The sequence below is a fragment of the Pongo abelii genome, chromosome 1 (genome assembly GCF_028885655.2).
Source record: "Pongo abelii isolate AG06213 chromosome 1, NHGRI_mPonAbe1-v2.0_pri, whole genome shotgun sequence".
Classification (NCBI taxonomy): Eukaryota; Metazoa; Chordata; class Mammalia; order Primates; family Hominidae; genus Pongo; species Pongo abelii.
In genome coordinates this window covers 80398266-80420934 of record NC_071985.2, presented here as the reverse complement: position 1 = coordinate 80420934, position 22669 = coordinate 80398266, and the positions used below count along the sequence as shown (strand labels likewise).

Sequence of the window (22669 nt, the reverse complement as noted above, 5' to 3'; positions counted from 1 at the left end):
CACTGTACAACTCCAGGGGATGTACCCTAAACTACATGAATGTGATTTGCACATCCAAGATTTACAGTGTACTATAGGGAGAATCTTTTGCAACAGCTCTTGCTATAATACAGAATCTGAGATGTCTTTGAGAAAGAAAAGTGTAATCATTACCGAAAAATTGTTCTCATAATGTGTGCAAATTTGTATGAAATCTGTATTGGCCATGGGGCAAGGAGGTATTTCCAGCTAGCTTCTGATAGGGCTCTATTCTCTCTTAAGAATTCAGCTCTTGACATTAGGTGATATCTGCCCAGGTCATCAGATGCCATAGAGAAAGAGGGTTTGCTGAAACTTATATCAGCAGTATACTGTATGCTCTTTCTGATTTATCTGAACATTCATTTATTGAGTGTCAAGTAATGCACTAGACACTCCAGGGATCTGACACAAACTCTGCCCTGAAGGAGCATATAATCTCACTGGGGAGAAAACAAAACATATGATAATTTTCAAAATAACAAACTAGGCAAACCAGTTAACACTTAAAAAGCAGGCTTTATTCAAATGCAAAATTGCATGTTACAGGGTAGCCTTTCAATAAGAAGCCAGGAAGAGGACCTCATCATGGGTTGGATTAGTAAAAGGACTAGTTATAAAAGAAGTGGTGGGGTTGAGGGAGGCCTGAGATGAAATTTAAAGAATATGTAGAATCTAGGTAAGTGGATAAAAGGTCTGGGGACAGGGGAAAGGAGAGCATTTCATTGTGAATCAAGGAATTTCTCCACCTGTTTTAACTCTTCCATATAACATCAAAGAGATGTCACTTGCAGCTAGCATTTCAGTGATGTTTTCTTACTAATATCATGATAAAAGAAACATTGACTATAAGAAATAGGAATGGGTCTCTTAAAAAGAAACAGCAAAACCCCCAAACTAAAAAACAGTGCAGGCTATTTCTCTCTTCTCTCCTTTTGCTTGGCACTCATGAGATGCTAGGTGTGGAAGTCAGCCAACTGAAAAACAGAGGCGGCTGAAGAAGGTGGGGAGGCTGAAGCCAGTTAAATAGGACGGTCCAATTCACAGACGGTGAGTCTACAGTGCAAATAGGACTCTTTCAACTTGAGCAGGACCCCATTACTTCACTGGAGTTAGAAAGCAAGGAGAGCGTAGACTTTTTGAACTTTCTATAAGAGTGTACCTCCACAGTATACAGAAGATGACGTGAAATTTGATCTGAAAGAAAACTGAGTCCATATTCACATATGTATCAAATTTGCACTTCATTTAGAAGTGTCTGTCATCAAGTACAGCACTGAATTGAAACTGAAAACAAGAGTCAAGAAAGAGCAAAGTCAGCCATCCTTATATTCCACAGAATCCTTTCCCTTTATGGTCTTGTTTCTCCTCAGAAAAGACAAAAAGCTGAGCTGTATAAACACCTGTGGGCTGGGGGTTGAGGGATAAATGAGGGGCAAAATGGAAGCAGAAGGAGCTGTTGGTCAGGTAGAAATCTTTCCAGATGTGCTGAAGGAAACACACTTCATGTTTGACGTAGGAGGTGCCACCATGCAAAACATTTCATGGAAGGTTTTAAAGGATCCCAAGATTTTTAGTATTCCAAGAATTTTCTTTCACCGAGGGCAATTTAATATGGGTCATCCATACTGAAAGAAAAACAAAAGATAATAAGAGTTTAAAAATTGCAAAACTTGGAGTGTTAGTAGTAAAGGTAAGTATTCATTAGAGATGAGAAGAGGAGCAAGGAAATGCTTTCAGCTGGAAATATCAGACAAGAGGCCGGGCTTTAGGAACCTTTGAAGATGAACGAATGTAAGCAAACCCTAGTAGCAGCACTTCTCAGACTTTCATGTGCTTACCACTCAGAGATGGTGTTAAAATGTAGACTCTGATTCAGTAGGTCTGAGTGGAGCCTGAGATTCTGCAGCCCTAACAAGCTCTTTAGTGATACTTATGCCACTGGCCCACAGACCCCACTTGGAGAAATTTTTGTGGTACATACGGTCTTTGTCTCCAGATCTAATGAGTTTGAAGGACAGTGTAGATTGTTTTTTCTAATTTATGTTTATGTTTATTTTATTTTTTTTTTTATTATTATTATTATTTTTTTGAGATGGAGTCTCACTCTGTTGCCCAGTCTGGAGTGCAGTGGCACGGTGGCAGCTCATGCAACCACGGCCTTCTGGGTTCAAGCGATTCTTCCGCCTCAACTTCCTGAGTAGCTGGGAATACAGGTGCGTGCCACCACACCCAGCTAATTTTTGTATTTTTAGTAGAGATGGGGTTTCACCATATTGGCCAGGCTAATCTCAAACTCCTGACCTCATGATCCGCCCGCCACAGCCTCCCAGAGTGCTGGGATTACAGGCATGAGCCACCGCACCCGGCCGTAGATTGATTTTGAGCAGTGGAAAGTCAAGAAATTAGAAGGCATGCTTAAATGGAAAGTGAATTGGAGAAAATTTAAACTCATGAAAGAGTGGTAGTTATAAACTCGTGATGACTTATATCCTGGGATATCATTTAATGAGATGGTAACACATTTAGTTTAAAGAAATAAGTGACACTTTTTTGTGTGTGACACAACTGTTTTATTCTTGGAAAGGACAAGGAGAGAATGAAATGTGGTATGCACCTTTCAAAGGGAGAACCAGATTCTGAGGAGCTGGTCTCATGATGAACTGTCAGGGTAAACCACAGCTCAGCAGCTGCAAATGTGCTTGCCAAAATAGAGACAAAAAAATGTTTCTGAAAACAAAATTTCACATATGCCCTCCTCTGAGGTTGGCATCATATCTTCCTGTGTATCTTGGGTGTAGCTTCTACCCTGCCAGAATTTACACAGTAGAAACCAAATGAGGTGATAAACAGAGTCATTTTGCAGAAGAGTCAAAATAACCCAGCAAGAAATGAAACCACAAATGCCCAAGGAGTCATTCATTCACCATTGAAAAGCTAATAGAAATGAACACAAATTACTATGAAAATTCGCCCAAGAACTTTAAAAAAAAAAAAAGGCTCACAGTGTTTAGTGTGATAGTATTCATTTTACCTTTGACTTGTTCTAAAAACACACCGCACTTCTACCCCACCCTTCCTCAGTGCCATCACACAATGGTTTCAGTGTGAAAAAAAAAAAATCACGTTACTGGAATAGGAGGGTGCCTGGGACTTGCCATTCTAAGCTGGTAGTCAAGGGTCCTGAATTCTAAAAGCATACGCATTAAGAGCATGATTCCTGGATCCAAATGAGTATGGATCTCAGCATTGCCATTTATTGTGACCTCAGGCTATTTTATTTCTCTGTGCCTGTTTCTTTATCAGTAATGAAGATGTTCATAGACCCTTCTCCCATAGACTTAAAGGCATATTTCATGATTTAAGACATGTAAACCATTCATAATAGTGTACAACATGGAATTAATATTTGATAAAGGTTTATGATTATTGTAACGAACTCTGTCACTTGCTCAAGGCCTATAGAAAAGTTACTTAATTAGTTCAACTACAAAAAGAGTTTGAATGTGATATCCACCAAGATCTTATCCAGACCTAAAATTCTGTGATTCTTATGAATTAATACAGCCTTGGTCAATAAATGAGAGCTGGGCAAATAATTCTTCTTTGCTAGGCCTTTCTAGACCATCTGGTGAAGCATTCAAGACTTATGTTGTTGGGGCCAGCCTTCCTTTCCAACTTCAACTCCACAACTCCTCAATAAGCCATGGGCTCAAGAAAGTTTTGCTCACTGGCACCTGAAAAATGCTTTCGTAGTCTCACTACCATACCACTGCTTACATAATTTCCTTCCTACAGACTGCCTTCCTTTCCTGCTTTTCTCCATATACCTAAATCCTATCTAGTCTTCATAAGCAACCTTCTTTATAAGACTTTCTATAATCACCAAGCCAAATGACCTTTTCCTTCTTAAATATAGCATCCATTGGCCATTACCATGCTCTGCCTTGTATTTTTTTGATTTTTTTTCTTTCTATATTCCTGTCTTAACTCCCCAGCTAGGTAATAATTTTCCTGAAATCAGGGACCAGGCTAACTCCTCTTGGTGTCTCAAGAAAGCTCAGCAGTTTCCAACGCAAAAATGTTCAATAAACAACTATTAACTGACTGATTATAAAAAATCAGTGAACCATTAAACTTAATATGGCAATTTGCTTAGCATGGTAATTAGCTTTTTGCTAATATTCTTCCAGCCAGTCTCTCTTCCTGTGCCTCAAGGACATCTTAAAAAAAAAATCTAGTTGATCTGCTTCCATCTAGTGGCAATTAAAACAGGTGGTTCCGGTAGCCAGAAAACAGCTCTGGGTAGATTGTGCCAGAAAATACTTTCACTCAGTAGGTGCGAGTTTGAAAGAAATCTTCACATCTGTGGGTTTCCTGCCACAGACATAGGAAGACCAGCCCAGAGAAAGAAGCCTTTCCTCACTAGACTCCATTTACGCTAGTAAAGAGAAGACAGAGTAATTAAAAAGAATAAAAAGAACCTCCACTGATTGTACATCCTCATCAAGTTACCCCTGCCCCACTTCTCCTTCACAGCCAAACATTTTAAAAGAGATGACTGCTTGTTCTGTCTCTACTTTCTCATCCTCAGTGATGCTCAATGCTTGGCCATCTGACCTCTGTCTTGATGTCTGCACTGAAAATAGTCTCCCCACTGACACCCTTGTTGCATCCAGGGGATACTTACTGGTTCTCCTGGCAATGTTTGAAACCGTTCCCCTTTCTTTGTTTCCTTGGCATTCATTACCCCACACTCTTCCTCCTCTTTCTTCTCCCTGCCTGGCAACCTCTTTTCATTTCTCTTTCCCTTAGGTGACTTATTAGATAGTGATATTCCTCTGGCTCCCATCCTCTCTCCCAGGTCTTCTTCCATTCTTAGAGCACTCGCACCCTCCCTGGATGATGGTACCTACTCCTGAGATGGCAGTTACCTCCTGAAATGTGAGGGACCCAAATCCACCTCTCCTGCCCCAACATAGCCTCTGTGCTTTGGATAGGTCCAATGAACCACAGTGAATGATGTGCATACACCCAAAGCTCAGTACAAAACTGAACCCACGATCTTTACCTCCAAAACCTCTCATTCTTTTATGCTCCCTTCTCAGAAGTAAACAGGACTACCATCCGCCAGTTTCCAGGTGAGAAAGATGTTAATTTGATTCTTCTCTCTCACTTTTAGCCAATTAACAGACACATTCAGTTAATATCACCTCCTCTTATTTCATGAACCCATTCTTACTACTAGTTCCCTAGACAGGCGCCATCAGTTTTAACCTAATAACTTCAAATCCCTCCAAAACAAGTCTCTTTGAATCCAGGCTCACCTGTCTCCCACACTTGCCATACTGCTCTGCAGGGTGACCTTATAAGATGCCAGAGGCAAGGCTACTGACTGTTTAAACCCCTTTAGTGATATCCCAAAACATCTCAAGATAAAGCCCATATCACATGGCTTATACATTAGTTTATGATCTGGCTTCTGGTGCCTCACATTTCCCCACTTTTTCCTTTGCATTCTAAGCAATGGCCCATACTAAGTTTGTGGTTGGTAGGATGGTTGCCCAAACCAGCACCCAATCCCTTCAGAAATCATCTCATTTCATTTCTAGCATTTTAAAGGAAGCTCAGTTGTCCAGCTGGGTACTGAATGTGTCACCAAAGTCTTCCTTTCATAGTTTATTTTACTTACACTCTCCTTCCTAAAATTCCAGAGCAAGTCACTAAACCCTAGATACTGAGAAATATTTTTCCATCTTCATTTCTTCCAGGTGGGCCATCAACTTTCACATGTCTGCATCTCCTTCCACTGTGCTATTTCTCCAGTAGAAGAAACATGAGCTTCAAGACCAAACTGAAAAATACTTGCCTCCTTGGGGAAGCTGTAGGTAGAATTCATGCTCCTTATCTTTCCCACATTTCTGAAGGGCAATGCCTGTTAGAGCAATTGAATGCAAATAGTCAATTGAATAAGCATTTATTCATTTCTCAATAAGTGCTTGTTCAATTGAATATTTCTTAAATAATATATTTAAGAACAAGAAGAACACACCACAATGTTTTTAACTCTCAGAAAAAATTCTGAGGTAATCAGAAAAGTCTCCCTTTACATAAACTGCCCTTTTCTAATAGGGATTACTTGTTCGTTCATTCATTCATTCATTCAGCTCCACTAGCACCAAAAAGCACAGCTCTGAAAAGAAGCTAGTAGATTTATCACCTTATCTGGTCATTTGGATGAGGACCCCAGGTAAATAAACTACTATGGGGTTAATGTGTCTAGCTAGAGCAGGAAGTAACTTAAGGAAGTAGAGAACGAATCAGCAGATGTGGAAACTCCTTGCCACTAATAGAACTTACCTTTTCTTGGATTTCTTGCCTGAAAATAGAAAATAGAGAAATGGCATTAGCAAAAATTAGACAATTTAAAGTTTTTCAAGTAAGGGAGAAGGAAGACTCCCACTCTCAAAACTGTCTTTTGAAGTATATTAGGTATTTGTTAGGTGGACCCTATCTGTGTCAAAGGAGATTTGAGGAACTGGCTTAATAAACAGTGGTAGACGCTAATACAGAACAGACATGTTGATGCAGATGCCTCTTGAGGTTCCAGTCCATTCTCCGTGCTACTCAAGAAGACAGAAGTGTAGGCTAAATTGCCTGGTGGTGAGACCCAATATGTCCATTCAAGAGTTTATCCCTTCCCAATCTGCCATCTCATCCTACCTGCAGATTCTTCCACTGAGGGACAGCTGCTAATACTGTAAAACTATGTGCCATTACAGCTCACAGCATCATCTCTATGAGAATCTACAAGAGAATTTCACTTTGGTCTTGTTGATAGGAATTGTGCAGCCTCATCTTAGTAACTAATGTGTTTTTATCTTACAAACACAAGGAATATCACATGGTTCTCCTTTGATTGGCTGTAAGGAAACTCAGAGCTAGATCTGAGACCCTCTCCTACCAAGTATATAGAACTTTGTGACATACATTTTTGTGCCATAACTTCAACCTTGGTTCCAAATGATTTTTGTACCCTAAGTTTAAATTTGGCTTTCTTTTTTTTTTGGCTCAATAAAACATAAAGCTTATTTATTATTGCAAAGAGTGAAAGAACAAAGCTTCCACAGCGTGGAAGGGGACCCGAGTGGGTTGCCCAAATTTGGCTTTTTCTTACTTTTTAATTAATTTTAATTTGCTATACTGAACACATTTTATACTGTTCTCACATTCTTTTTGAAAAAAGCAGAATATAAATAAGTAGGTAACTTAAAAAAAACTCTTTGAGCAGAAAGAATCATTTGGGAGGCAATATATTTCAGTGGCTGTAAACTGGCATTCTAGAATCATCCCACCCAGGTGCAAGCCCTATTTTGCCACCTGTAGTGTAGTGTGTCTTTGAACAGCTACTTTCTTTTCTAAACTACAATTTCTTCATCTGTTAAAGAGGCATAATAATTGTATCATCCTCACTGGGTTGATAAAATAAAATATTTCCAAGTATTTAGTTCAGGTCCTAGCACATAGACAGTGTTCCATTACTGTTTTAATCCTTTAAAGTATTAAAGACTACTATTTGAAATCTTTTCTTCTAAAATTCAGCCTGCTGATGACCAAGTGCACTTGAGCAGGGAGAATCAAATCTGAATTAATTTCAGATTCTGGTTAACTTCACATAAATTTTTTTTAGGGATGATGAACCTAATAGCAATAGATGAGTAAGAATCTGTTCCTACTGAGAAAGTTTCATTTTGAAGAAAAGGGAACTAAGGGGGCATGTGTTCAGTTTCATGCCCTGGTCTAACCCTGTGTGTTGGTTCTGGTGGGAAATTCTTCCAACCGAGGAAAAAAACAGTTCACAAATCTGAAGACCAGTGATTTTAGAAGATGTATCTGGATTGGAGTCTAATCTCTGACTCTGGGTCCTGCTGATATGGGATTTTCGAGATTTGGCCTAAAACATCATTGCCCTGGTTTCCTCATTTACCAAACAGGGCCAGTGGTAGTGACTAATCAGAGAATGATAATGCCAGGAGCACAAAATGTATCTGGATGAGCCCATGCACAAGGACACGTTTCTGGAGCCGTTCCTTATTCCTTTCCTAAAAGAAAGGAGCGAAAGTCTCCATACTAAGACTACTAGGGCAGGAGACAAAGTGCTAGAGTCAGAAGATTCATCTGAGCATAGAAGAATAGGGGTGAAGACTCTAGTCACTTCATTGGCTACCATGCTCTAAATAATTACCTGTGCCCTTTTTCTAGCTATTAGAACCTAAAAAGCCTATAAATTCTCTCTCTCTCTCTGTGTATATATACATATACACACACACACAGACACACACACACACCCCTAAACACACACATAGAAGTTTATGACTTTTTACTTTTATCCTTGTAAATGTCATGAACTATCTTTTGTCTTAGATTTAGCCTGGGAATGTAGTCATTATTTCTACCATTGTCTCTATAGGAAAAATATTCTTCATGTTTTAAAGGACCAACCTACAGCTAAAATCTTTGGAAAGCAGAATCATTTGTAAGTTGGTGAAAACGAAACATGTTTTATAAATGAAGACTTTTTTTTTTTTTTTTTTTTGAGACAGGGCCTCACTCTGTTGCCCAGGCTGGAGTGCAGTGGTGCTGTCATGGCTTACTGCAGCCTTGACCTCCTGGGTTCAAGTGATCCTCCCACCTCAGTCTCCTGGGTAGCTGGGACTACATGTGCATGCTACCATGCCTGACTAATTTTTTGTATTTTTGTAGAGATGTGGTTTTGCCATGTTGCCCAGGCCGGTCTTGAACTTGTGGGCTCAAGTAATCCTCCTGCCTCAGCCTCCAAAAGTGCTGGGATTACAGGTGAGAGCCACGGTGCCTGGCCCACAGATGAAGACTATTTAATGTTACCTTAAAGATACCCTGAGCTTCCTACCAAGCCAGTGATCTTTTGGGGCTTCTGTTTTCTTTGTTGGCATAACTGTAACTAGCCTAACTGCCCGTTATCTGTTTCCTGTTTGCCCCACACTGATTCCCACAGCAGTTTTCAAGTTATCGGTTTGAGATCTTGTACAGAAATGACTCCAAGGTAAAAAATTTAAAAACAACCCCACTAATTTTTTTACCCTTGCTTATAAAACAGCCTTAGGCAGCTAACCCCTCACTACATACAAGTGAGTTTGATTCTATTCTTTTGATTCTACAAACACTTATTAAAAGATTTTAGAATTCGGAAATAAATAGCTTCCTTATTATAAAATTATTTAGATAATAGCCACCTTATCCCAGGGGGCAGTGTGTAATAACCCACCCTGTTCTCTATCCGTCAGTTCTGCCATCATCGCCCAAGGTAGGAAGAAAGACAGGACGATTGGGGTCAGGCTTTGAAGTCTCAATGGAAAGAATAATCAGTGGTTGGAGAAAACTGTCATTCTTCTTTTGCCTTAATGCAGTACTTGATACTTATACTTAATACTGTATAGTACTTAGTACTGTATAATACTATAAGATAGTGAGATTCAATCAGCACAGAATTTCTAATAGCAAGGGCAGAGACATTTTAACTCCTCAGTGTTCTCAGGTTATACATAGCTAATGAAGTTCTTGCATACCAACAATCCCCACCCCCTCAACACTTTGTCTTTCTGGATTGGTTAGAAAACTTACCTAGCACCCACTATTCTCAAATTTAAATGAAAGATAAGATCAGAGTGGCACGCAATTAGGGACTGATAAATAATATTTTTGTAATTGCCAGTGTAAATGGACAGGGGGCAACCTTTACATACCATATTCAGTGAACAGAATACATACTAACTAATTTGATGGAAGGAAAATTAAAATGACAATCAACTGAGCCCACAGAAAGGCAACACAGAGCAGTTGGTTAGCAACTGTTTTGAGATCATCCCTGAACTTGAAACAGGTATATCTTTTTTTGTTGTTGTTGTTGTTGTTGTTGAGACAGAGTCTCACTCTCTGTCACCAGGCTGGAGTGCAATGGCACGGTCTCGGCTCACTGCAACCTCTGCCTCCCGGGTTCAAGTGATTCTCCTGTCTCAGCCTCCCGAGTAGCTGGGATTACAGGTACCCGCCACCACGCCTGGCTAATTTTTGTATTTTTAGTAGAGACAGGGTTTCACCATGTTGGCCAGGCTGGTCTTGAACTGCTGACCTCATGGTCCACCCGCCTCGGCCTCCCAAAGTGCTGGGATTACAGGCGTGAGCCACCGCACCTGGCCAAAACAGGTATATCTTAAAAGCTGCCCAATGTCCATGAATGTTACAGCCTTGAATGGTTCTTCCAGGTGAGTTTGGCCAAATGTGGCACCATACACCCAAGGCCTGCTGCAGGCTAGTGGGTTGCTCGCACTTTAAGGCTGAGACACACTCATGCCTTAAGGTAAAGGGAGTGATAATCTGGGCAGCAGATGTTAACTTCTCAAGGCAGTCCTCCTTCTATTTTCCTCTCCAGTGGCGGATGGAGGGAAAGCATATATGGTGCATTTGGTTAGAGCTGTGGCCTTGGTAAATAGATACTTGGGAGAACACATGGGAATTTCTCCCAGGGTTAATGCAATGCCCATGTGTTGGAAACCAGGTGACTCTTGAAGAGCTCAGGTATTTGGGAGCAGTGCCTTGAAACCTTAGTGGACATTAGACCCACTTCCTAGTGGAATTGTAGCATTGAAATCCAAGGCATGTAGGCTCTTAGAGGACAGAGATTGTGTGTCATTTTTTCAGGATTAATTAAGAGCAGACCAGGCGTGGTGGCTCACACCTGTAATCCAAGCCCTTTGGGAGGCCAAGGCAGGCAGATCACGAGGTCAGGAGATCGAGACCACTCTGGCTAACACAGTGAAACCCCGTGTCTACTGAAAATACAAAAAATTAGCCGGGCATGGTGGCATGCTCCTGTAGTCCCAGCTACTTGGGAGGCTGAGGTGGGAGAATAGCTTGAACCCAGAAGGCGGAGGTTGCAGTGAGCTGAGATTGCACCACTGCACTCTAGCCTGGTGACAGAGTCAGGCTCCATCTCAAAAAAAAAAAAAAAAAGTATTAAAGAATTACATAAGAGCAAAGAACCATTAGAATATCTCACTTAGTTGTTATCAGCCTAGCAAGCTGCCTTGAAGGTAATAGACATTTTTAAAAGTTTATCAGATGAAAAGCAAAAATCAGCCAACCTGTTTTAATGAAGGTGTGTCCTGGGCTGATTTACATGTCTTCAGGGACTGATGGCTCTAGAACGTAAAGCTTGGCATCCTGCTTGTGTTGAATCTATCACACTTAATTTCCTGTGGGTTTCTTTTTTTTTTCTTTTTCGCTTTAAAGTTGTGTTCTTTTCATATGAAGTTAAACTCACATACCTTTTTTTAATCTCCTTGCCAGCCAAATGATAAATGCCAACCCAGAGAATGCAGTAACCATGACTGCTACCGGAATGAAGAGGGGGTTATAATCACCCTCCTTAATCATTGAGAAACTTTTGTCCAATTCTGAAAGAGAAATCAGTAAGGCACATAGCATGAGACCACCAGCATTATTTCCTTAGTCCATCTCATGATATTTGGCTTTTTCCTCCTTACATCTCCCAGTAGTAGCCCATTTGATGCCATTCGACAGATGAGGAAACTGGCGTGGGAAGGCCCATGATGAGTCTACAGCATAGGCAAAGACTGGACCAGCCTTGCTATTCTAATGCCTACAGAATCTCAATGCCCAGATTTGTGGTTCATAGAGTTCCTGGGAATGCACCTAAAAATGTTGGCAAGAATGGTCATCATTGTATTTAGCTCCATGGACTTGTTCAATGACTGGAACTCTGAAACACAGAGAAGAGCGAAAAGCCTAATACAACTTCAGGAAAAATAAAAGCCAATGATCTGAACTGGATAATTCACCAGTCAAAGGAAATCATTAATGCTTTTACTTTAAAGCAGTTGTGCAAAAATAAGCACTTGTTTTTTACATGCCAAGGACCTGCACTAATTTCTTTCCAATGCAGTAGTTACCACTTCCCTCTACTTCCTTCACGAATAAGTAAAAGGGCATGTTTAGAGATACTCCTGTAAGTGTAAACTAAGTTCATTTGGGAGCCTCTATTTGAAAATACTGGTATAAAAAAAATCTGTCTCCTGATACGAACATTTGAAGGAATCTACTTTTTTACATATTGGCAGAGGGTCTGATTCTATCCTTAGTTCTTCCCATTACTTTGATGAACCTTTTCAAGGTGATTTGATCCCCACACCCAAATATATGATGGAGAGAAGGCTCAAGTTCCCAGGAGCACCAGACAGAGGGTACCTGTTGGCTTGATGAAGATGAGGAGGAAATGAACACTAGCTAGGCCTTAAAGGGAAATGTCTCTGATAGGCCTAATGCACAGTCCTCTGCTAAAGGCCTCCCTGCCTCTCTCTGCTCATCCACTCTACTCCCTGGCCCTGGGCACACAGCACACAGAGATCAGCATCTCTGACAGCTTCTGCAGATCCTACCATTTAAAGACTTTTGTCATCCATGCAGATAGTCTCAGGAGCAGGCATAGGTAGCTATTCTTTCATGCGCTAGCTTAACATGCATTTGCTTTAGCACCTATTGCCAGGCACTGTGTCAGGTGGAGGGTATACAAAGATGAACAAGACATGATTCTTCTCATACACAGATAGATTTGGGAGGCATTAGCTTAGTGATAATTCGGTAGTATCCATTATTTGGGGAAGTAGGTGTTCATTAGTGATGTTTTAGAGGCATTTCAACAGGCTAACAGAGATGTTAGATTGTAGTGGAATAGAAGAATGGGTAAAAAGTAAATCAGTGAGTTCAGATATTAAGAGTTAAGATGGCAAGAGGTGAGAATGAAAAAAAGAAATGATTGTCCTCAAAGGAGGAGGAAAGACCAACCAAAGATTTTACAGTGAGTTAAGCATACAAATTTATTTCTAGGCCACATATTCTTAGCAAAACAACATGTAAATGTTTATGTATGTCTTTCCTCATATCTGCTCATCCATCAGCTCCATCTTTGAGACTTCAGTTTTCCAGGACAAACTTACTCACTTTGACATATTGGACTAGGATTTGACCAGATTCCAGATGATTCACAAATGGTTTTCTTCTTCCCAATTAACTCAGTTCCTTCTGAGCAGATGAAGGTACATGCAGAGGTAAAGCTGAAGCTGGCCAGGGGATGGCTACAGTTCATGATCCCCAAATCTGGTGCTGATAGAGGCTCACACTGAATCACTTCAATGAAAAAGAAAAAAAAAAAAGAAGACAAAACAGTATTTCTGAGTAGAGATCCTCCCTTTAGCAAAGGATTTCTAGCCAAAGCTGCCTGACTACATTACTTGTGATATTGCTTCCAGGCTTTATTTTCTTGAGAATGATGGTGGGTGGTGAATGAGAGATGAAGGCAAGGAAGCATTGAAAGCTGTGGGGAGAGGAGTGGCTACTCCAGGCTGCTGCCCTAGCTAAGGTGACCCTCCCCTTCTGCTGGAAGTACCATGCCATATGGCCTCTGCATCAAGAGCTCTTATGGGATATTCTCAGAGAATCTCTGCCTTTTCATCTGTTCTGATATCTACCCAAGCGTTTTGAAAAACATCCCAATTCACTGAAGCAAGTCCAACTTCTGTAAATTCCAGTAGGTGGGTTGACAGTTCTATAATTTCAATAAGGGATTTTGATAGCACTTCTAAGAATTAAACTACTTAAACTAATGCGTCAGGAGCATACTTGTAGAAAATTTAACCAAAACTTCACAAATTCAGATGACACTGGTTTTCTCCCATACGGAGATAAGGTTGGCAGTTAAAAACGAAAATAATAATAATAATAATAACCTACCATATTTCAAACTTAAAAAGATCGAGAGATTGTGTTTTTGTTTTTCAGTTGTTATTCTCCTAAAAATTTATGCACGAGGAAAAGTAAAATGTGATTTTAAGAATAAGCCAAATAAAACAACCAAGAAAGACCTCCACTACCCTGGGAAGGAAATTGGTTGGTGTTACTGAGAGGAGAATAACCAAAATTTAACTGAGGTTCAACAAGACGTTATTTATGCAATGGCAATGAGAAAAATAAAAAACACAGTATAACCATGCTGTATTGCTATAAATCATGTTACACACTGGGAGATGGCTTCAGGGGTATTTGGTTTTTACTTTTTGTTTGGGAGGTTTTTCAAAAAAATTTAGTAAGAATAAGTCCTTTGAAAAATATCACAGTAAGTTAAACAAAGTTAGGTTAAATTAGGCTCCTAAGTTTGACTTCTCAGCAAACTTCTACTGAATGTTCTGACTGTAAGCCCAGGATTGCCATGACAAAGCCTCTAGTCTTAAGTTACTCACCTTGACAGGTTGGTTCTGGAGATGACCAGTTTCCAAATGGTCCACAAGTGGTTTCTTCAATTCCAGTTAAGTTTGTTCCCTCAGAGCAGTTGAAAGCACACTGTGAGCTGAAGCTGAAGTTTCCCAAAGGGTGAGTACAGTCCATGGTACCCAGCTCCGGGGCCTCCAAAGGCTCACACTGAATCACTTCAATAGGGAAAGAAATAGTATGGGGAAGAGTTAAGAGGTACTGATGCCTGGATTTGAATCCTAGCCCTGCCACTTGATAACCATGTGCCTTTAAACAAGGTTACTTGAACCCTCCAACTTCAGTTTCTTCATCTATATAAGAGGAATAATGAAATTGTGTTATCTTTATCAAATTGATATGGAAACTAAATGTAATTCAATTAGCATAAGTCAAGGACCTTAGAACAAAGCCTGACTCATAAGAAATTCTAATTAAACATTAGCTAGTCTTCATATTATTATCTTCAGCATTATCTGGAGTGAGAATCCTTAAACCCAAATAGGTGTAACTGGGAATGACTAGCTTAGTCGGGAAATAACTATCACATCAGAACCCCTGAGTCTACTAGAGTATTGGGAGCAAGACGTTCAGAGAAAGAGTGGGTCTCCATAATAAGCCCTTTGCAAGGAGAGAATATAAAAGTCTAGGAAGCATTTTGACCTCAATTCTGTCTTCTGTTCTAGCTCAGTTCCAGAATTTTAACTCTTTTGATTTTGACAACCCTCTCCAGAAACTGTATCTATTTCCCTGTTCTGATTGGTGGTACAATAGGCAAATTTAAGACTTGGAAATTAAAGTTTTCACGTTTTAGTCCCTGCCATGCCATTTAGTAAACAGTACAACTTTCATGTCTTATTCCTCATCTGTCAAATTTAAGCCATTATTGCTGCCTTGCTCTAGAGACTTCAATGAAGAATGGACTCAAGGAATCGGAAGAATTTTTGTATTTGGAAACTATATGAGATGAGATTAGGGAGAAAGATGGGAACTAAGAGAAAATGTTATCCTTTTTCATTGATTTAAAGAGTATCTATTATACATCAAGCATTACTCTGGGGCTTGAAGACCTTAGATTTCACCCTGTAGGACAAAATGGTAGGTAGAAATTAATGGGTGGATTGTCATGTGTGTGTGATGTGTTTTAATTGCTTTTAATTGATCAGTCTCCCTGTAGTATAAATAATATATTTGAGGGGAGCTAATTTAAAATTGTGGAACTCATCTAATAAACTATTGCAAGAATCTAGGAGAAAGATAATGAGGGCAATGGTAGTAGAGTTGACAAGTGGAAGACAGATTAGAAAAACACTAAGTTGTAAAAATTGGTAAAATGTTACCCCGCATAAATGTTGGGGGAGTTAAGAGAGTCTCATACCAGGGTGCCCATGTAAATGGTGATTCCACATACTGAGATAAGAAATACAAAAAGGAAAGCTGACTGGGAACAATTGGTTTTATAGTCTTTTAAACATACCAAAGGACATCCTTAGCATATTTGAGTTCAGAGCTGGAGATAGGCTTATCAGTCCAAAGATCACATAGATTTGTGAGTCCGCAAAAGTTAGAAAGTTTGACCAAAGGATACATGTAGATTAGAGTCAGAAGAGCAATATATGAAAGACAAAAACTGAGAAATTATAATAGTTTATGGTCCTGGATAAGTGCTCATGAAGGATCTCAGGAGAAATGATCACAGGTAGAAAGAATGAGAAAAGAGTGATATGAGAGAAACCAAGACAAAAAAAAAGTAATATGTTAAAAATGAGTGAAATAGGCATACCAATAATTAAAAATGAGTAAAATAGGCATACCAATAACATAAAGGTTAAAAAACAGAGTTCAAAAATGGGGTGAGGGTAAAGTATTAGGAGGGAGTCATGGCCCAGGGATCAAGTGAAATGAGTTAGATCTATAGATCTATTTCAGTTGGTTGACATTTAAATTTATTTTGGTTTTAATTCTTTATTCTTTACAAACATTGCTTTTTTAAAAAATTAAATCGTCCAATTCAATTCAGGCTCACAAGCAAGTACCTGATACATACAGGCATTTTGTGAATCCCAAAGATGCAATGATAAATAGGACACTTACTGATCTCAAGAAGCTTTCAGTACCAGAGGAGATGGACAAGTGAACAGATGACTTCAACATAAGTGGGAGAAATGAGGAAGAAATATGTGGAGCTATCAGAACTAAGAAAGCTTCCTAGAAGAAATTGTCTTTGAACAATGTCTTAAAGATGACATGTTTCTTGGCCATGTGCAAAATGAGAGAGAAGGCCACGAGCAAAATCAGTGTGCTACAGAGCACATGTGTTAAGTGTGGAGAACTGCAAGAAGGAAATGAACTACTAGAAGGAAAAAGCAAGATTACTTTCTGGGTAACTCAGCCTCCTAATGATAAATGGCATACTTTCTTCCAGACCTTAGAGTTCTAATTAATCTAACAAGCTCATTAGATTGTGAGCTACTTGAGAGCGGGAATCTACAATGCTAATTCCTTATTGTAACCCTGACAGCTTTTATCCCAACACTGTGCTTCTTGTGGTACTCAAAAAGACTTGTTGAGAAGTGAATCGAAACTTCATGCTGACTTATGAAATCTTTACGGAAAGGTAACAATATTGTGAAAGCAGAGCTTTCTGATCAAAACTTCCCATTTCTCAGAGTGGCTAGTATCATTTTGTTCCAACCAGCTTCTGTGATAAGCTATAATGATTCCTGTGACTTTATCTAAGAAGAAGCAAAGAAAGGAAAGAGACTTACCAAACTGACACTGGGGCCCATAGTACCCCACATCACAGTTGCAGGTGTAATTATTGATGATTTCTACACATTCTCCATGGCCACTGCACGACCAGGGCTGGCAAGAAGCTTTAAGGAGGTCAGAAAAAAAATATTTTAATGTGATTACATTTTAGTACTCAAAGTAATTTCTTTAGACATAGATAACCTTTTGTCTGAGATGATTTAAAAAATCAGGAAAGGTTTATTTGTAAATTCATAGCATAAAAATCATATGCTAAAATTTTTACTTATAAAATACACTAAGTATATAGCCATAGGCATTTATTTGCTTTTGGAATGAAATTACCAATACTAATATTCTGTAACACTTATAGGAAACTTAGTGGCATACCTTGAAACTCTTGAAATTACTTGTTTTTAATGAGTGAGAAGGTTAAATCATGACCTGACCTCAATCATTTCTGCATGCAATTATTTCTTGGCAATCCCTTTCTTTATAGAAATCAAAGATTAAAAAGTCCAAATTTGCTAAAACAGTAGAGTCTAATTTACAAGAGACCAAATTAACTATGGTTCACTATTAAAACATCACTTGGAAAATGCTGGCTGTTTTGGAATTGTAAAAGATTTTACAGAAATATTCATACACCAAACATAGTGCAATTTTTATATAAAATTATATAAATTTAGGCCAAGAAGGAAGCACGCAGCACCACACTCTCTACTTCACAATGTGAAAACTGAGGTGATGTGAGCCTAAGTTTCCAACTGGCCCCAGCTGTCAGCTTCTCCTCCCCTGCCTTATTATCAAAGGCACTGATTGTCTAGTTCTTCCTCTGTACTTCCTACGTACACCTATCATTTTGATGTAACTTGATTTAGGGGTATAGCTTTTGTGCACAGGGACAAATCTTACACACCAAAAATTCTTAGAAGTGACACGATGCAAGATTATATAGAGGTCTAGATGTATTTTAGAATGAACCAGCAGCTGTTCTCATCCCCCCACCTTTCCATGGGGTAAATCTGAGTATTCTCTTAACCGTGGCCCTTCCTGAGTCTGAGGCAGCATAGCCGTCTTGTCACTCCCTACCTGTGTAACAGAGGGCTGCCTTTAGTTTGTGGCAGGCGTCATCGTTCCATTTGCCTGCATCTTTGTTTCTCTTGATATAGATCTCCACGCAGTCCTCCTTGTTCTTCTTGTTGTTGGGCTCACCATCTCCCCAGTTCTCTGCTTCTTCAGTGAGAGATTTGTTGGTTCCCACCCACGTCCATATTCCTCCTATCTTCCGGATTCCTATCCAGTAGTAAGAACGACTGAAAGGCAGAGTCTTCTCCAGATACTCAATTTCCGCCTTGTTTTGTATGGCAACTAAATCTGTGTAATTCTCTCGGCAGAATCTTCTAGCCCTTTGCCAGTTCATGGGTTTTTCAGAATAATGGTAAGTCCAGCAGTCAGTTCCATGATGTGCCAGGAAATCTGCAAGACATCAGTGTGACCTATGCAGACTTACATAATGTTACAGCTAAAAAGAACCTAGCACTACTCCAGGCTGAGCCAGACACTTAGAGATGAGGAAACAGAGCCTAAGAGTGTATGTGACCATCTCAGGATCACAGAATAGTTGTTTGCAGATTTGAAGTAGAACCTAGACCTTCTGGCTTGAATATAAGATGCTTTTATCTAAGGTTCTATTTTAAACAAATTTAGTGGCTTTCTAGGTTTATTTTCTTATTAATTTTTTCTCAAAATTATTTCAGGTGAAATTTAACCAACATATTTTAGACATTCATATTTCTTTTTCTTTGTAGCTGTTAATGATTTACAACTAATTACAGTGTAATATCATATTACTATACAATTTATGTATACTTTTTAATCCTGGAATCATTTCTTGAAGGCCAACACATATGTACCTATGGGAGAAGCATAATAAGGATGGGAAGAACAGTGACATAGTTTTAAGTAATCTCTTTTACATAAAAAACATTTTATTTTACCATAGGAAGAACTGCTTCTGGAAAAGCCCAATATACCACTCAACTCTTATATATCTAACTGTATAATTTTTAAAAAGAACAATTTACAAAGCCAAATGATATAGGATTATGAAATTGATTAGATCATGTTCTATACACAAAGAGACTCAACTGATGATGTTTAATAAACATATGGACCCATCAAATATGAGGGCTTTGAAGATATCTAATTAAACACATAATTATACAATGACTTCATAATAATATATGGCATTCTAAGCATGGTATGATCTACATGAATCACTATTTAATACAGTAAAGAAACAGATATAATTGATGGTAAAGAGCATCATAAAATAAACATTTTGAACAGAGTTTTGAATGAGCATTCCACTAGAATGCAAGTTCTAAGAGGGAAAAAACTGTTGTGTCCACTGCTGTATCGTTAGTGCCTAGCATAAATTTCACACATTCTAGGGACTCGGAAAATACCTGTTGTATGAAAAGAGCACTAAGTTTCCATGTGACACAGTGCAGACATGGCATAAGGAATGTGTGAAGGGGAGAGTTAGCATGTTTGCTTGGCTAGAGCTGAAAATCCAGGCTAGGGAGTAAGAAGACATTAGTTTACTTAGGAAATGAAAAACCAAGTTCAAAGCTATTGCTGGAGAGTCTTCAAGAATCAGATATAAAATTTGTCATGACAATGGGAGAAGGACCAAAAAATGATAAAGCCCCATCCCTTAATGAGCTCATATTGTAATTGTAGAAATGATATTAATGTACACTGAACTATGAATAAAAAATAGAAAATGAGGTGCTAAATATTTGGTACAGATTGTAAGTGCCTTAACAGAGATTTCTTAATTAACATTATTCCTTTATAATTGAAGGATTTTGTGGGGCTATTGGGATTTGAACCCTACAGCATGGGCTATTATAGGTTAAAAATAGTGTTCAGGAGTTTCTGGGGAAGAACTAAAGGTGAGAAGAAAAGAGATGTTTACAGAAGGGATAGAATTAACAGCTCTCTGTGAAATAATTTTCCCTTAGACTATGTATAAGCAGTGGATATTTAAGAAAAATGAATAGAAGTAAAGTAGACTTAGCGATATATAAATATCATAACATACCACAACAGAGCATTGTCCACCCCCATAACTTGAAGATGTTACATAAGTCCCTCTGGGTGCTCTGACATTTCCATGGAAATATCTGCAAATGAAATACAAAATTATATTTAGATTTATACTCTTAAACCACATATTTATAGCCTTTGAGGTGGTGCTTACAACTTTCTTAATATTCAAAATAAAACACACATGTCTACTAACCCTGTCTGAGGTAACAGGTTTCTCAGACATAGATGAAAAATTACTTCAAATTTACATCAGAACTGATGCATAGTTTTGTTTTGTTCTATTTTATTTTCACGCTTTAGTCTCAAGTTGCTAATCAGTACTGCCCTGAATTTTTTCTATGGTTTGGTAATTTTTATACCTGCTTTTCTGCTGAGCTATTAGATAAAACTATTTAATATTTAGTACGTATATTTTTTAAAGTATTGTTGGTACTTAATTAACTATTGATGCTTATATTTAATGTTATAGCCTCACTCTTGATCATAATGGGTCAATGCCTCAAATACCTAAACAAAAACAATTAGATAGCCAGACACCAGGAAAGAAAAGTATTTCTTTTTTTAATAAAAAGAAATACCTTTCTGAGCAACTGAAATGACAAAGTCACAGATTTCCTGCACACCTTAAAATATACTTAATGTAAATGACGACTTAATGGGTGCAGCACACCAACATGGCACATGTATACATATGTAATAAACCTGCACGTTGTGCACATGTACCCTAGAACTTAAAGTATAATTTAAAAAAAAAATTCTGTCTTCCAAAGCATATCACTTCTCAGGTAGATAGTGTTTATTGCAAAAGATCTGATTTCAATAGTACTTCTTCAAGAGTCTCCCCAGAGACAAAGTCAAGAAGAGGAAATCAGCATATCTGAGAAGAAAGATTTTGGGATCACTTTTTTTGAGGGTCTGAGAAAATTTTTAGTTTCTATATTATTTAAAACCAGAATTGAAATGGGGGTGCTTCCTATCCTTGCCACCTGCCTCTACAACCCCAAGAGTTTCTATCTGAGGATCTAAAAGTCTTTTAGGCTGAAAGGCTCACCATGGCTTTGCTTGGTCCTTCTCTAGTTCTTCTGCAGCCCATTGAGCCTCTTGACTTAGCACAAGGGTCTCAGGTCCTTGCCCAAGGGGAGTGTGCTGTGCTGCAGGGAGACTGCACTGAATGTCAACGGAAAGCCTTGCTTTCTTTCATTTCTCTAACCCAGTCTCACATCCTCCTCCTCCTCCCCTTTTCCCTCCCCTTCCTCCTCCACTTCTCTTTCCTCTTTCCCCACCCCTTTCCTAGACCGGCCTCTATTGCCTCCCACTGAGACAAAAATGAACTGCTGATCAGAAAAGTAATGTGACTAGATTCTCTCTTCCTTCCCTCCTTTCTATCCTTCCTTCCATTCTCCTATGCATCTTTCCTTCCCCTCCTCCTCCTTCCCTCATTGTTGTTGTTGTTGTTCTTCCTCTTCTTTTCCTCCTCCTCCTCTTCTTCTACTTGTTCTTGTTCTTGTTTTTGTTTGGTTCTCGTTCTCCTCTTCCTCCTTCTGTCTCTTCTTCTTTTCCACCATCCTCCCCTATCTTTTTCATAAATGCTAAACTAACTCTTGGCTACCTGTGGTAAATGGCCCTTGGAAATTGCAAATACTACAAATCAAAACTACATTTCAGACAAATTTGTGATATTTGCAAAACTTCAGTAGAGCTAAGCAGTGGACTTGACTCGTTTCGGTTCCTTCAACTCCGTCTTTCCTTGCTCACCACCTAGTGGAGGTCCTTGTTAGTGGCACTTCCTGAAGTTAACCCCTGAAGAGAGCCCATGCTCTCTAGCTTTTCACCTTGTAGGTTTGGGAGCCTACAAGTACCTTTAGTATTCTTGGACTATAAAATGAGATGGTTTCATAAGACTGCATGTGAAATTAGGACCCATACAATGAAGAACGATAAAAAGGAAGACCCACTGATGTGAGTCAATGAGTCAAATGCAAATGAGATTTGCATTTTTAGGAAAATAATAATAGCAACAACAAAAACTCTGAAGCTCAGCACCCCATATTTATATACTATTTAATCTTTATAACACCTCTGTGCTAAAGATATGATTATTATCCCCATTCTAAAGAGTCTCAAAGAGGTTAAGAAACAAATTCAAAAACTAGCAGAAGACAAGAAATAACTAAGATCAGAGCAGAACTGTAAGAGGTAGAGACACGAAAAACCCTTCAAAAAATCAATGAATCCAGGAGCTGGATATTGAAAAGATTGACAAAATAGATGGACCACTAGCTAGACTAATAAGAAAAGAAAGAAGAATCAAATAGACACAATAAAAAATGATAAAGGGGGTATTACCACTGATCCCATAGAAATATAAACTACCATCAGAGATACTACAAACATCTTTATGCAAATAAACTAGAAAATCTAG

General features: G+C 38.8%; 1 protein-coding gene across 2 annotated transcripts; it reads right to left on the bottom strand.

Annotated features, from left to right (window-relative positions):
* Positions 1 to 517: 517 nt before the first annotated feature.
* SELL (selectin L) lies at positions 518 to 21991 on the bottom strand. Of its 2 annotated transcripts, none has more exons than XM_002809811.4 (9): positions 21299 to 21991; positions 20240 to 20321; positions 18220 to 18606; positions 17145 to 17252; positions 14370 to 14555; positions 13075 to 13260; positions 11382 to 11510; positions 6379 to 6397; positions 518 to 1646 (listed from the first exon to the last, which is right to left on the bottom strand). In XM_002809811.4, exons 1-9 carry the CDS (start codon positions 21338 to 21340, stop codon positions 1628 to 1630), a joined length of 1158 nt encoding a protein of 385 aa, XP_002809857.2. In that variant the 5' UTR covers positions 21341 to 21991; the 3' UTR covers positions 518 to 1627. The 2 variants fall into 2 exon arrangements, with proteins under 2 accessions (XP_002809857.2, XP_054381667.1); XM_054525692.1 differs by lacking the exon at positions 518 to 1646 and adding an exon at positions 3629 to 5953 and having other exon boundaries at positions 21299 to 21463.
* Between the last annotated feature and the right edge of the window lie 678 nt (positions 21992 to 22669).

Excerpts from the sequence above, each read along its gene's own strand:
- SELL (XM_054525692.1), bottom strand. The coding sequence starts at position 21,340 with ATGGGCTGCAGAAGAACTAGAGAAGGACCAAGCAAAGCCATG. Across the intron at positions 14,556-17,144 it reads TGGGCCCCAGTGTCAGTTTG|TGATTCAGTGTGAGCCTTTG; the intron begins GTAAGTCTCTTT and ends TCCCTATTGAAG. Across the intron at positions 11,511-13,074 it reads TCCTAGTCCAATATGTCAAA|AATTGGACAAAAGTTTCTCA; the intron begins GTGAGTAAGTTT and ends TTTCTCTTTCAG.